Source organism: Bubalus bubalis, chromosome 11, assembly GCF_019923935.1.
Source record: "Bubalus bubalis isolate 160015118507 breed Murrah chromosome 11, NDDB_SH_1, whole genome shotgun sequence".
NCBI lineage: Eukaryota > Metazoa > Chordata > Mammalia > Artiodactyla > Bovidae > Bubalus > Bubalus bubalis.
This window is the reverse complement of record NC_059167.1, coordinates 47,285,887-47,298,147: the sequence shown is the minus strand read 5'-3', so window position 1 is coordinate 47,298,147 and position 12,261 is coordinate 47,285,887. Positions and strand designations below refer to the sequence as shown.

The 12,261-nt window shown below is 40.4% G+C and overlaps 1 protein-coding gene across 3 annotated transcripts in view; it reads right to left on the bottom strand.

The window, feature by feature from the left end:
* The window catches only part of UNC13C (unc-13 homolog C), an 855,380-nt gene that overhangs the window by 392,782 nt on the left and 450,337 nt on the right, over window positions 1-12,261 (bottom strand). For 2 of the 3 annotated variants that reach the window (XM_044925027.2, XM_044925028.2), the window contains one exon: window positions 10,784-11,015. In XM_044925027.2, the coding sequence (XP_044780962.2) occupies window positions 10,784-11,015 (232 nt within the window). The remainder of the gene's footprint in view (window positions 1-10,783; window positions 11,016-12,261) is intronic. The other variant, XM_044925029.2, reaches the window with a different exon arrangement.

Sequence of the window (12,261 nt, the reverse complement as noted above, 5' to 3'; positions counted from 1 at the left end):
ATTTTTATAACCTACTATTACTTTGCAAAAAAAGACCCTTTTTTAAAGCAAATTTCATATATATATATATTTAATAATTTTTGTGATTTTTTTTTTAATATTGTATTTTGGAGAGTCTAACCTCTACTCTAGATTTTTAATCTTTGCTATTTGGTATTTTTTTAATCAATTTTGTACCTTAAGAATCCAATCTTCAGTAGCCATTTTTATTTAGGAGTGTGATTACTGGCTTGATTGCTCTCTCCCCCTTTTGACTCTCCTTTTTCTCCCCCAGGTCACCTCTATCTCCTCCCTCCCCCTTCTCTTCTCTGCTCAACTCTGTGAATCTTTTTGGGTGTTCCAGGCTGTGGAGAACACTTAGGGAACTGATTACTGGCTAGATTCATCTCTATCCCTTTGACTCCCCCTCTTCTCCTCCTGGTCATCTCTATCTCCTTTCTCCTCCTTCTCTTTTCCATGGAACTCCATGAACGTCTCTGAGTGTTCCAGACTATGGAGAGAACATAGGGGGTTGATTACTGACTAGACTGCTCTCGCCCCTTTTGATTCCCCCTCTTCTCCTCCTGATCACCTCTATCTCCCTCTTCCCTCTTCTCTTCTCCATGTAACTCTGTGAACCTCTCTGGGTGTCCCTCACTGTGGAGAATCTTTTCACCATTAACCTATATGTTTTATCATTGGTGCAGTATGGATGGAGAAGTCTTGGGGCTACTGTAAGAACAAGACTGAAAGCCAAAGGCAGGAGGCTTAAATCCAAAACTTGAGAACACCAGAAAACTCCTGACACCAGGAAACATTAATAGACAAGAGCTCATCCAAAAGCCTCCATACCTACAATGAAACCAAGCTCCACCCAAGAGCCAAAAGTTTCAGAGCAAGACATACCAAGCTAATTCTCCAACAACTCAGGAACATAACCCTGAGCATTAAAATACAGGTGGTCAAAATTCACACCAAACCCACAGACAACTCAAAACTCACTATTGGACACTTCATTGCACTCCAGAGAGAAGAGGCCAGCTCCACCCACCAGAACATGGACACAAGCCTCCCTAACCAGGAAACCTTGACTAGCCACTCATCCAACACCACCCACAGGGAGGAACCTCCACAATAAAGAGGAACCACAAACTTCCAGCATAGAGAAAGGCCACCCTGAAAACAGCAACCTAAAAAAGATGAAAAGGCAGAGAAATATTCAGCTGGTAAGGGAACATGATAAATGCCCGCCAAACCAAAGAAAAGAGGAGGAGATAGGGAGTCTACCTGAAAAAGAATTCAGAATAATGATGGTAAAAATGATCCAAAACCTTGAAAACAAAATGCAGTTACAGATAAACAGCCTGGAGACAATGATTGAGAAGATGCAAGAAATGCTTAACAAGGACCTAGAAGAAAAAGAGTCAAACAATTATGAATAATGCAATAGTAAAAACACTCTGGAGGGAACAAACAGTAGAATAACTGAGGCAGAAGATAGGACAAGTGAGGTGGAAGATAGAATGGTAGAAATAAATGAAGCAAAGAGGGGAAAAAAAGAATTAAAATAAATGAGGACAACCTCAGAGACCTCTGGGACAACGTAAAATGCCCCAACATTTGAATCATAGGAGTCCCAGAAGAAGAAGACAAAAAGAAAGGCTGTGAGAAAATACTTGAAGAGATAATAGTTGAAAACTTCCCTAAAATGGGGAAGGAAATAATCACCCAAGTGCAAGAAACCCAGAGAGTCCCAAACAGGATAAACCCAAGGTGAAACACCCCAAGACACATATTAATCAAATTAACAAAGATCAAATATTAAAAGCAGAAAGAGAAAAACAACAAATAACACACAAGGGGATTCCCATAAGGATAACAGGTCATCTCTCAATAGAAACTCTTCAAGCCAGAAGGGAATGGCAGGACGTACTTAAAGTGATGAAAGAGAAAAACCTACCACCCAGATTACTGTACCCAGCAAGGATCTCATTCAAATATGAAGGAGAAATTAAAAGCTTTACAGACAAGCAAAAGATGAGAGAATTCAGCACCACCAAACCAGCTCTTCAACAAATACTAAAAGATCTTCTCTACACAGGAAACAGAGAAAAGGTGTATAAACTCGAACCCAAAACAACAAAGTAAATGGCAAGGGGATCACCAGTTCAGTTCAGCTCAGTCGCTCAGTCGTATCCGACTCTTTGTGACCCCATGAAGTGCAGCACGCCAGGCCTCCCTATCCATCACCAACTCCCAGAGTCCACTCAAACCCATATCCATCGAGTCGGTGATGCCATCCAACCAACTCATCCTCTGTTGTCCCCTTCTCCTCCTTCCCTCAATCCTTCCCAGCATCAGGGTCTTTTTCAATGAGTCAGCTCTTCTCATCAGGTAGCCAAAGTATTGGAGTTTCAGCTTCAACATCAGTCCTTCCAATGAACACTCAGGACTGATCTCCTTTAGGATGGACTGGTTGTATCTCCTTGCACTCCAAGGGACTCTCAAGAGTCTTCTCCAACACCACAGTTCAAAAGCATCAATTCTTTGGTACTCAGCTTTCTTTATAGTCCAACTCTCACATCCATACCTGACCACTGGAAAAATCATAGTCTTGACTAGACGGACCTTTGTTGGCAAAGTAATGTCTCTGCTTTTTAATATGCTATCTAGCTTTGTCATAATTTTCCTTCCAAGGAGTAAGCATCTTTTAATTTCATGGCTGCAATCACCATCTGCAGTGATTTTGGAGCCCTCCAAAATAAAGTCAGCCACTGTTTCCCTATCTATTTGCCATGAAGTGATGGGACCAGGTGCCATGATCTTAGTTTTCTGACTGCTGAGCTTTAAGCCAACTTTTCACTTTCCTCTTTCAGTTTCATCACGAGGCTCTTTAGTTCTTTTTCACTTTCTGCCTTAAGTGTGGTGTCATCTGCATATCTGAGGTTATCAATATTTCATACCTGAGGTTATTGATATTTCTCCCAGCAATCTTGGTACAGATACAAAATGGAATATTACTCAGCCATTAAAAAGAATACATTTGAATCAGTTCTAATGAGGTAGATGAAACTGGAGCCTATTATACAGAGTGAAGTAAGCCAGAAAGAAAAACACACATACAGTATACTAATGCATATATATGGAATTTAGAAAGATGGTAATAACAACCCTATATGCAAGACAGCAAAAGAGACACAGATGTATAGAACAGTCTTTTGGACTCTGTCGGAGAAGGCGAGGGTGGGATGTTTTGAGAGAATAGCATTGAAACATGTATATTATCATGTGTGAAACAGATCACCAGTCCAGGTTCAATGCATGAGACAGGGTGCTCAGGGCTGGTGCACTGGGATGACCAGAAGGATGGGTTGGGGAAGGAGGTGGGAGGGGGGTTCAGAATAGGGAGCACATGTACACCCATGGCTGATTCATGTCAATGTATGGCAAAACCACTACAACATTGTTAAGTAATTAGCCTCCAATTAAAATAAATAAATTTTGAAAAATGTAAAAATGCAAAAAGTCTACAAACAATAAATGCTGGAGAGGGTGAGAAGAAAAGGGAACCCTCTTACACTGTTGGTGGGAATGCAAACTAGTACAGCCGCTATGGAGAACAGTGTGGAGATTCCTTAAAAAACTGGAAATAGAACCCAGCAATCCCACTGCTGGGCATACACAACGAGGAAACTAGAATTGAAAGAGACACATGTACACCAATGTTTATCACAGCACTGTTTACAATAGCCAGGACATGGGAGTCACCTAGGTGTCCATCACCAGACAAATGGATAAGAAAGCTGTGGTACGTATACACAATGGAATATTACTCAGCTATTAAAAAGAATGCATTTGAATCAGTTCTAATGAGGTAGATGAAACTGGAGCCTATTATACATAGCAAAGTAAGTCAGAAAGAAAAACACCAATACAGTATATTAACACATATATATGGAATTTAGAAAGATGGTAATGATGACCCTATATGTGAGACAGCAAAAGATACACAGATGTAAAGAACAATCTTTTGGACTCTGTGGGAGAAGGCGAGGGTGGAATGATTTGAGAGCATAGCATTGAAACATGTATATTATCATATGTGAAATAGATCACCAGTCCAGGTTCAATGCATGAGACAGGGTGCTCAGGGCTGGTGCACTGGGATGACCCTGAAGGATGGGATGGGAAGGTGGGAGGGGGGTTCAGGATGGGGAACACATGTACACCCATGGCTGATCCATGTCAATGTATGGCAAAAACCACTACAATACTGTAAAGTAATTAGCCTCCAATTAAAATAAATAAATTAAAAAAAGAAAAACAAATATTGTATATTTAATACATATATATGGAATCTAGAAAAGTGGTGTTGATGAACCTATTTGAAGGGAAGGAATGAAGATGCAGACATAGAGAATTGACTTGAGGATACAGTGGGGGAGAGAAAGAGAGAGACAAATGGAGAAAGTAGTACCAACATACATACACTACTATGTGCAAAATAGATAGCTGGTGAGAAGTTACTGTATAACATAAGGAGCCCAGTCTGGCACTCTGTGATGACCTAGAGAAGTGGGATTAGGGGAGGAGAGGCAGGCTCAAGAAGGAGGGGATATATGTATAATTATGGTTGATTTGCATTACTGTATGGCAGAAACCAAAACAACATTGTGAAGTTTTTTTAAAAAAATATCCTCCGGGGTGAGAAACTACTTCTCCATTAGCTATATTTCAATTCTTTCATCACCAAATGCTGTTTCCAAAAAACAGTAACTGTATTTTCAAGTAACAGAACAGAAATGAGTTAATTTAAAAGAAAGTAGATGAAATCTGGCCACTCCTACTGGAAAGACTAGGGATCTCTTCAAGAAAATCAGAGATACCAAAGGAACATTTCATGCAAAGATGAGCTCGATAAAGGACAAAAATGGTATGGACCTAACAGAAGCAGAAGATATTAAGAAGAGATGGCAAGAATACACAGAAGAACTCTACAAAAAAGAGCTTCATGACCCAGATAATCACGATGGTGTGATCACTGACCTAGAGACAGACATCCTGGAATGCGAAGTCAAGTGGGCCTTGGAAAGCATCACTACAAACAAAGCTAGTGGAGGTGACGGAATTCCAATTGAGCTATTCCAAATCCTGAAAGATGATGCTGTGATAGTGCTGCACTCAATATGCCAGCAAGCCACAGGACTGGAAAAGGTCAGTTTTCATTCCAATTCCAAAGAAAGGCAATGTCAAAGAATGCTCAAACTATCGCACAATTACACTCATCTCACACGCTAGTAAAGTCATGCTCAAAATTCTCCAAGCCAGGCTTCAACAGTATGTGAACCATGAACTTCCTGATGTTCAAGCTGGTTTTAGAAAAGGTAGAGGAACCAGAGATCAAATTGCCAACATCCGCTGGATCATGGAAAAAACAAGAGAGTTCCAGAGAAACATCTATTTCTGCTTTATTGACTATGCCAAAGCCTTTGACTGTGTGCATCACAATAAACTGTGGAAAATTCTGAAAGAGAGGGAATACCAGAACATCTGATCTGCCTCTTGAGAAATTTGTATGCAGGTCAGGAAGCAACAGTTAGAACTGGACATGGAACAACAGACTGGTTCCAAATAGGAAAAGGAGTTCGTCAAGGCTGTATATTGTCACCCTGTTTATTTAACTTATATGCAGAGTACATCATGAGAAACGCTGGGCTGGAAGAAACACAAGCTGGAATCAAGATTGCCGGGAGAAATATCAATAACCTCAGATATGCAGATGACACCACCCTTATGGCAGAAAGTGAAGAGGAACTCAAAAGCCTCTTGATGAAAGTGAAAGTGGAGAGTGAAAAAGCTGGCTTAAAGCTCAACATTCAGAAAACGAAGATCATGGTGTCTGGTCCCACCACTTCATGGCAAATAGATGGGGAAACAGCATCAGACTTTATTTTTCTGGGCTCGAAAATCACTGCAGATGGTGACTGCAGCCATGAAATTAAAAGACGCTTACTCCTTGGAAGGAAAGTTATGACCAACCTAGATAGCATATTCAAAAGCACAGACATTACTTTGCCAACAAAGGTCCATCTAGTCAAGGCTATGGTTTTTCCTGTGGTCATGTATGGATGTGAGAGTTGGACTGTGAAGAATGCTGAGCGCCAAAGAATTGATGCTTTTGAACTGTGGTGTTGGAGAAGACTCTTGAGAGTCCCTTGGACTGCAAGGAGATCCAACCAGTCCATTCTGAAGGAGATCCGCCCTGGGATTTCTTTGGAAGGAATGATGCTGAAGCTGAAACTCCAGTCCTTTGGCCACCTCATGCGAAGAGTTGACTTATTGGAAAAGACTCTGATGCTGGGAGGGATTGGGGGCAAGAGGAGAAGGGGATGACAGAGGATGAGATGGCTGGATGGCATCACTGACTCGATGGGCGTGAGTCTCAGTGAACTCCGGGAGTTGGTGATGGACAGGGAGGCCTGGTGTGCTGCGATTCATGGGGTTGCAAAGAGTCGGACACGACTGAGCAACTGATCTGATCTGATCTGATCTGACTGGCCTGGAGCAAAGAGGGTTGTGACAGGTCAGTGCTGTTCTCTGAAGCTTCTCTGTTTCTCTTTGCTATTCTCCGTTTCTACCTCTACTTCACATGGATGGTAGCCTTGGGCCAGGAAGGCAGTGAAGTGTAGAACCTCCAAATAAAATCAGCCAGACATGAATTGAGATGAGGCTGTTTGGGGAACTCATCTGACATTTCCACGAATCTCTGAACATGCATGGAGGTACTGCAACGGTGGGTGGGCTCATCACCTGCTCTAACTTCACTTGACTGCAAGTGTTTAAGTCACAGATCCAATATTCCATAAGATTGAAATACCAAATTCAAATGCTGCTGCTGCTGCTAAGTCGCTTCAGTTGTATCCGACTCTGCGTGACCCCATGGACTGCAGCCTACCAGGCTTCTCCGTCCATGGGATTCTCCAGGCAAGAACACTGGAGTGGGTTGCCATTTCCTTCTCCAATGCATCAAAGTGGAAAGTGAAAGTGAAGTCGCTCAGTTGTGTCTGACTCTTAGTGACCTCATGGACTGCGCCCTACCAGGCTCCTCCATCCATGGGATTTTCCAGGCAACAGTACTGGAGTGGGGTGCCATTGCCTTCTCCCAAACTCATATGAAGTAACTTCAAATATCCTGTATTGTGAATTGGTCATTGGTCAGACCCAAATATAGACTTTTTGCTTCCTTTTGCTTCATTCTGTGTACGTGTGTATGTATATTGACAGCAACATTTTCAGAGAAGAATTAGCAAAATAATGAGGGTTTTAGAAATCTAAAAATGATTATTATCCTGTAAAACTATTAAACAAGATAGGAGACAATTTATTAAATATTTTCTTCAAAGGTAAGATTTGGCTTAAAATAATAGAAGTTCCTAGAGGTTATTTTGAACCAGTTACTAAAATTGGTTCAAATTTTAATTTATAAGCTATAATTTTCTAATACAAATTCCCTGGCATACTGTTAAATTTTCTCTGTGGATATTCAAACAGAAATTGAATGATAATTTTGAGAAGGAAATTGAAGAACCTCCTATGTTTACAGGAGAATGCATTAGCTATGCTTTCCAACTCTCACTTCTTTAAATTTTTATTCTCTCCTTTTCTTTTGATTTTGGCACACATGGGGGTATTTCAAACAAGGTGCCACCATAAAAACTTTTTTGCTTAAAGCATTGAAAAGAGAAGTTTCTTAAGGAAACATCACTAATTTGATAGTTCCGTACATTTGCTCTGTCATGTCCTACTCTTTGCGACCCCATGGACTGCAGCACGCAAGGCTTCCCTGTCCATCAGCAACTCCCAGAACTCACTCAAACTGATGTCCATTGAGTCGGTGATGCCATTCAACCATCTCATCCTCCCTCATCTCCTTCTCCTGCATTCAACCTTTTCTAGCATCAGGGTCTTTTCCAGTTGAATCAGTTCTTCGTATCAGGTAGCCAAAGTATTGGAGCTTCAGCATCAGTCCTTACAATGAATATTCAGGGCTTATTTCCTTTAGGGTTCACTGGTTTGATTTCCTTCCAGTCCAAGGGACTCGCAAGTGTCTTCTTCAACACCACAGTTCAAAAGCATCAATTCTTCAGTGCTCAGCTTTCTTTATGGTCCAACTCTCACATCCATACATGACTACTGGAAAGAAACATAGCTTTGACTAGACTGACCTTTGTAGGAAAAGTAAGGTCTCTGCTTTTTAATATGCTATCTACGTTTGTCATAGCTTTTCTTCCAAGGAGTAAGGGTCTTTTAATTTCATGGCTGAAGTCACCATCTGTAGTGATTTTAGAGCCCAAGAAAATAAAGTCTGTCATTGTTTCCATTGTTTCCCTGTCTATTTGACATGAAGTGATGGGACCGAATGCCATGATCTTAGTTTTTTGAATGTTGAATTTTAAGCCAGATTTTTCCCTATTCTGTTTCATTTTCATCAAGGCTTTTTAGTTCCTCTTTGCTTTCTGTCATAAGGATGGTATCATCTGTATATCTGAGGTTATGATATTTCTCCCAGCAATCTAGATTCTACCTCATGCTTCATCCAGCCAGCATTTCACATGACTTACTCTGCATATAAGTTAAATAAGCAGGGTGACAATATACAGCCTTGGCATACTCCTTTTCCAATTTGGAACCAGTCCGTTATTCCATGTCCAGTTCTAACTGTTGCTTCTTGACCTTCATACAGATTTCTCAGGAGGCAGGTAAGGTGGTCTAGTATTCCCATTTCTTGAAGAATTTTCCACAGTTTATTGTGATCCACACAGTTAAAGGCTTTGGCATAGTCAATAAAGCAGAAGTAGATGTTTTTCTCGAATTCTCTTTCTTTTTCTATGATCCAACAGATGTTGACAATTTGATACCTAGTTCCTCTGCCTTTTCTAAATCCAGCTTGAACATCTGGTAGTTCTCAGTTCATGTACTACTGAAGCCTAGCTTGGAGAATTTTCAACATTAGTTTGCTAGGACAGCATTAAATTTTACTGATAGTTATTGTGGTAAGTGGTGAAGCTGAATTCATGTATTAGCAATTCAGTGTGAGAATGTGAGTTTCTATTCAGTGTGAGAATGTGAGTTTCAGGGAAATATAAGGAGTTATTAAGGAAAATATCCCTTTCCTGGGTGATGCACGTCTACTTTCATTTTTTGTACTGTTTCTGATTCTTCCAATTTACATACATTTTAATGAATAACTTCAATGAAAAGCTTGCCACATGTATTTAACCATTACCAAATAAAGCATGCTATCTGAAGAAATGGAAACAGACTATGAAAATGTTTCTAAAGCTTATGAGTGGGTGGCATCTCTCTTCTCTGAAAGAGCTGAAGAATGAGCTCATTTCTTAAGTATGACCTACATCATTTTTTTCTTTAAGAGATCTAAGCCATAGTTTCTATATGGCAATATTTTTTCCTACCTATTTTCTCAAAATATCACTACCCTAATATGGTTGTTTCTTAAGACACTGCTTTACAATTCACTTTTAAAAGAGGAAGACTAAATTGTAATTGTAGGATGGGATTGTAGGATGGGATGTTGCAGGTGACTTGGCTGGGTAATACTGAGTCAGTTTCCCTTCCTTATAAGCATTCATTCCTCAGTATACACTTTATGTTTTAAAGGAGTACTATTTTGCTTTAAAAAACACATTCATTACCATTAACAGTCTCAATTGATCTGGTTGTATAGGGAGAATACTAATCAGGTAGAGGAAAGTGTACAATGTGTGTGAACTGTTAGGACCACAGCCAGCCATACCAGCATTTGCGATTTAATCTCTATTTTGACTTTTCCTCTGTCCTCCCTCAATTTCAGGCAACCCATGCACCTTACACTGACCATATTCAAATAAATAATAAAGGGGACACTATTAAATGTGAAAAACACATCATTTGAAAATGAAAATCCATGTTAAAATAGAGTTCTTCAGCAGTACTTTTTTAGTTATTTAAGGTCAGCAGACAAATCAATTCAGCAGTGAAAAGTCAACAATATGTGTTTTAGAGTTTTGGCATTTCAGGACCTAAAGTACCAGTATAAAGGGTTTTCTTTTTTCAGAAATGAAAAATCTAAGATAACCTGTCATAAAAGTCAAAGTGACATGTACTTATTCAGAAATGTAAAAGAATGGAGAGGCCATTAATATTCACTGAGCATCTACTATGTGCCAGATTCTTAGCAGCGACTTTCCCATTTAGTCTTCAATAAACCACTAAGGTAAATTTTATTATTCCTATTTATTTGAAGGAAGAAAAATGAAGCCCTGAGAAGTTAGAAAAACTTTTTCCAGGTCACATATCTGGTAAGTTAGATTTGTCTTTGACATTCAGATACATGACCTCCCAATTTAAGGTCTGCACAGGGGCTGCAGAAGAGCATGGCGCTTGCTTGCAGAAGGCAGAAGTCAAGCAGGCTTGGAAAAGAATTCCAGTTGCTGTCACCTCAGGGATGTGTCAACCCTGTTTGAGGAACATGACTTTACATGTTCCCACTGACCATGTGAGGCTATTATGAGATAAAAGTAAGAACACAGATTGGAAGTCACTTTGAAAATTTCTACTTGGGCCAAGTGCCATTGAACTCCAAGTAGTTATTCTGAGGAATCTGACAGTGCCAGGGTCAACAAAGTCAGTTAGGTAATTGATGGGTAGTGTGTATAACTCCGTATGCCTGGATAGGATTTGTTGAGAATTAGCAAGAGCTGAAAACAGACAGGATGCGACCAGCTCTGCACACCTGCTTCTTCACCTGAGTACTCACTCTGCAAACAGTCGGCATTCAGGAGGTCCTGACACTTTTCGTGGCACTTCACTCCACACTCCGAACACTTCATGCCTTGCCGGGCAATGCCCCATAGGAGCCCTTCACACTCGTAACAGTAGGTAGGTGTTGTAGCCGTCCAGACCTCGAAGTTGTGTGGGGTGGTGGAGGACATGGGGTAGATCAGTGCCTGTAGCGTCTTCTTGAATACATGTATTTTCTGGGAAGGTGAGAGAAGTTACCAATGTAAGGTACATCAATGGATCTGGAGAAGCCCAACATAAAACAAACCATGTTATCACTTTTTCCTGAAAACGCTATTTTGAGAGGACTCTTTAATTATTTATTTAAGTGATGACAGTCATCACAGTGACTCTGCTTAAGTATTCTTCCTTCAATGCTCCAGGGCCCGATTCAGTAATTTGAATACCGCTGCTAAGTCGCTTCAGTTGTGTCCGACTCTGTGAAACCCCAGAGAAGACAGCCCACCAGGCTCCCCTGTCCCTGGGATTCTCCAGGCAAGAACACTGGAGTGGGTTGCCATTTCCTTCTCCAATTTGAATACAGAAACTCCCTAATTTTCACATGGGACTGGGCTTCACTGCTGTGCAAGGTTCTTTCATGGCAGCACAAAGCTCTGGTTTCTTGATAATGACTACATCCTCTGTCCTGTTACTTCATGAGCACAAGGATGATGAACATCATGCTCACTGCTGGATCAATCCTCAGAGCATAATCTAGTCTACGGCTTGAGATAGATATTCAGGAAACATCAATTCAAAAGTCAAAATAAATTTATATTACTATCCTTGGTCTAAGTTGGTTCTTGGTAAAATTATAAAGTCATGGAAAGTATTCTGAATGCTGATTTTAAACTTCTACAAACACCCCTCACTCCTCCTTTGTATCTTAACCAGGCCTCACCTCCCTGATTCTAACATGACATCCTCTGTAACATAACACCCCTCCCCAATTCCGAAGTATACTTCTAGAGATCTTTCTACAGGGAATTGCTTTCACTGCCTTAAAGGGAGAGATATATATTTTTTTAATTTATTGGGATATAATTGCTTTTCAATGTTGTGTTAGTTCTGCTGCATAGCAAAGTGAATCAGCTTTATGTATACATATATCCCCTGCCTCTGTGGTTTCTGTCACCACCCCCATCCCACCCATCAAGTCATCACAGAGCTGAGCTCCCGGTTTTACACAGTAGGTTCCCACTAGCTATCTACTTTACACATGGTAGTGTATATATGTCAGTGCTAATCTCCCAATTAATTCCACTTCTCTCCCCACCATGTCCACTTGTTCATTCTGTATGTCTCTATCTCTACTCTTGCCCTGTAAATATGTTAATCTGTACCATTTTTCTAGATTCCATGTATATGCAATAATATACAAAATTTGTTTTCCTCTTTCTGTCTGACTTCACTCTGTATGACAGACTCTAGCTCCATCCACAT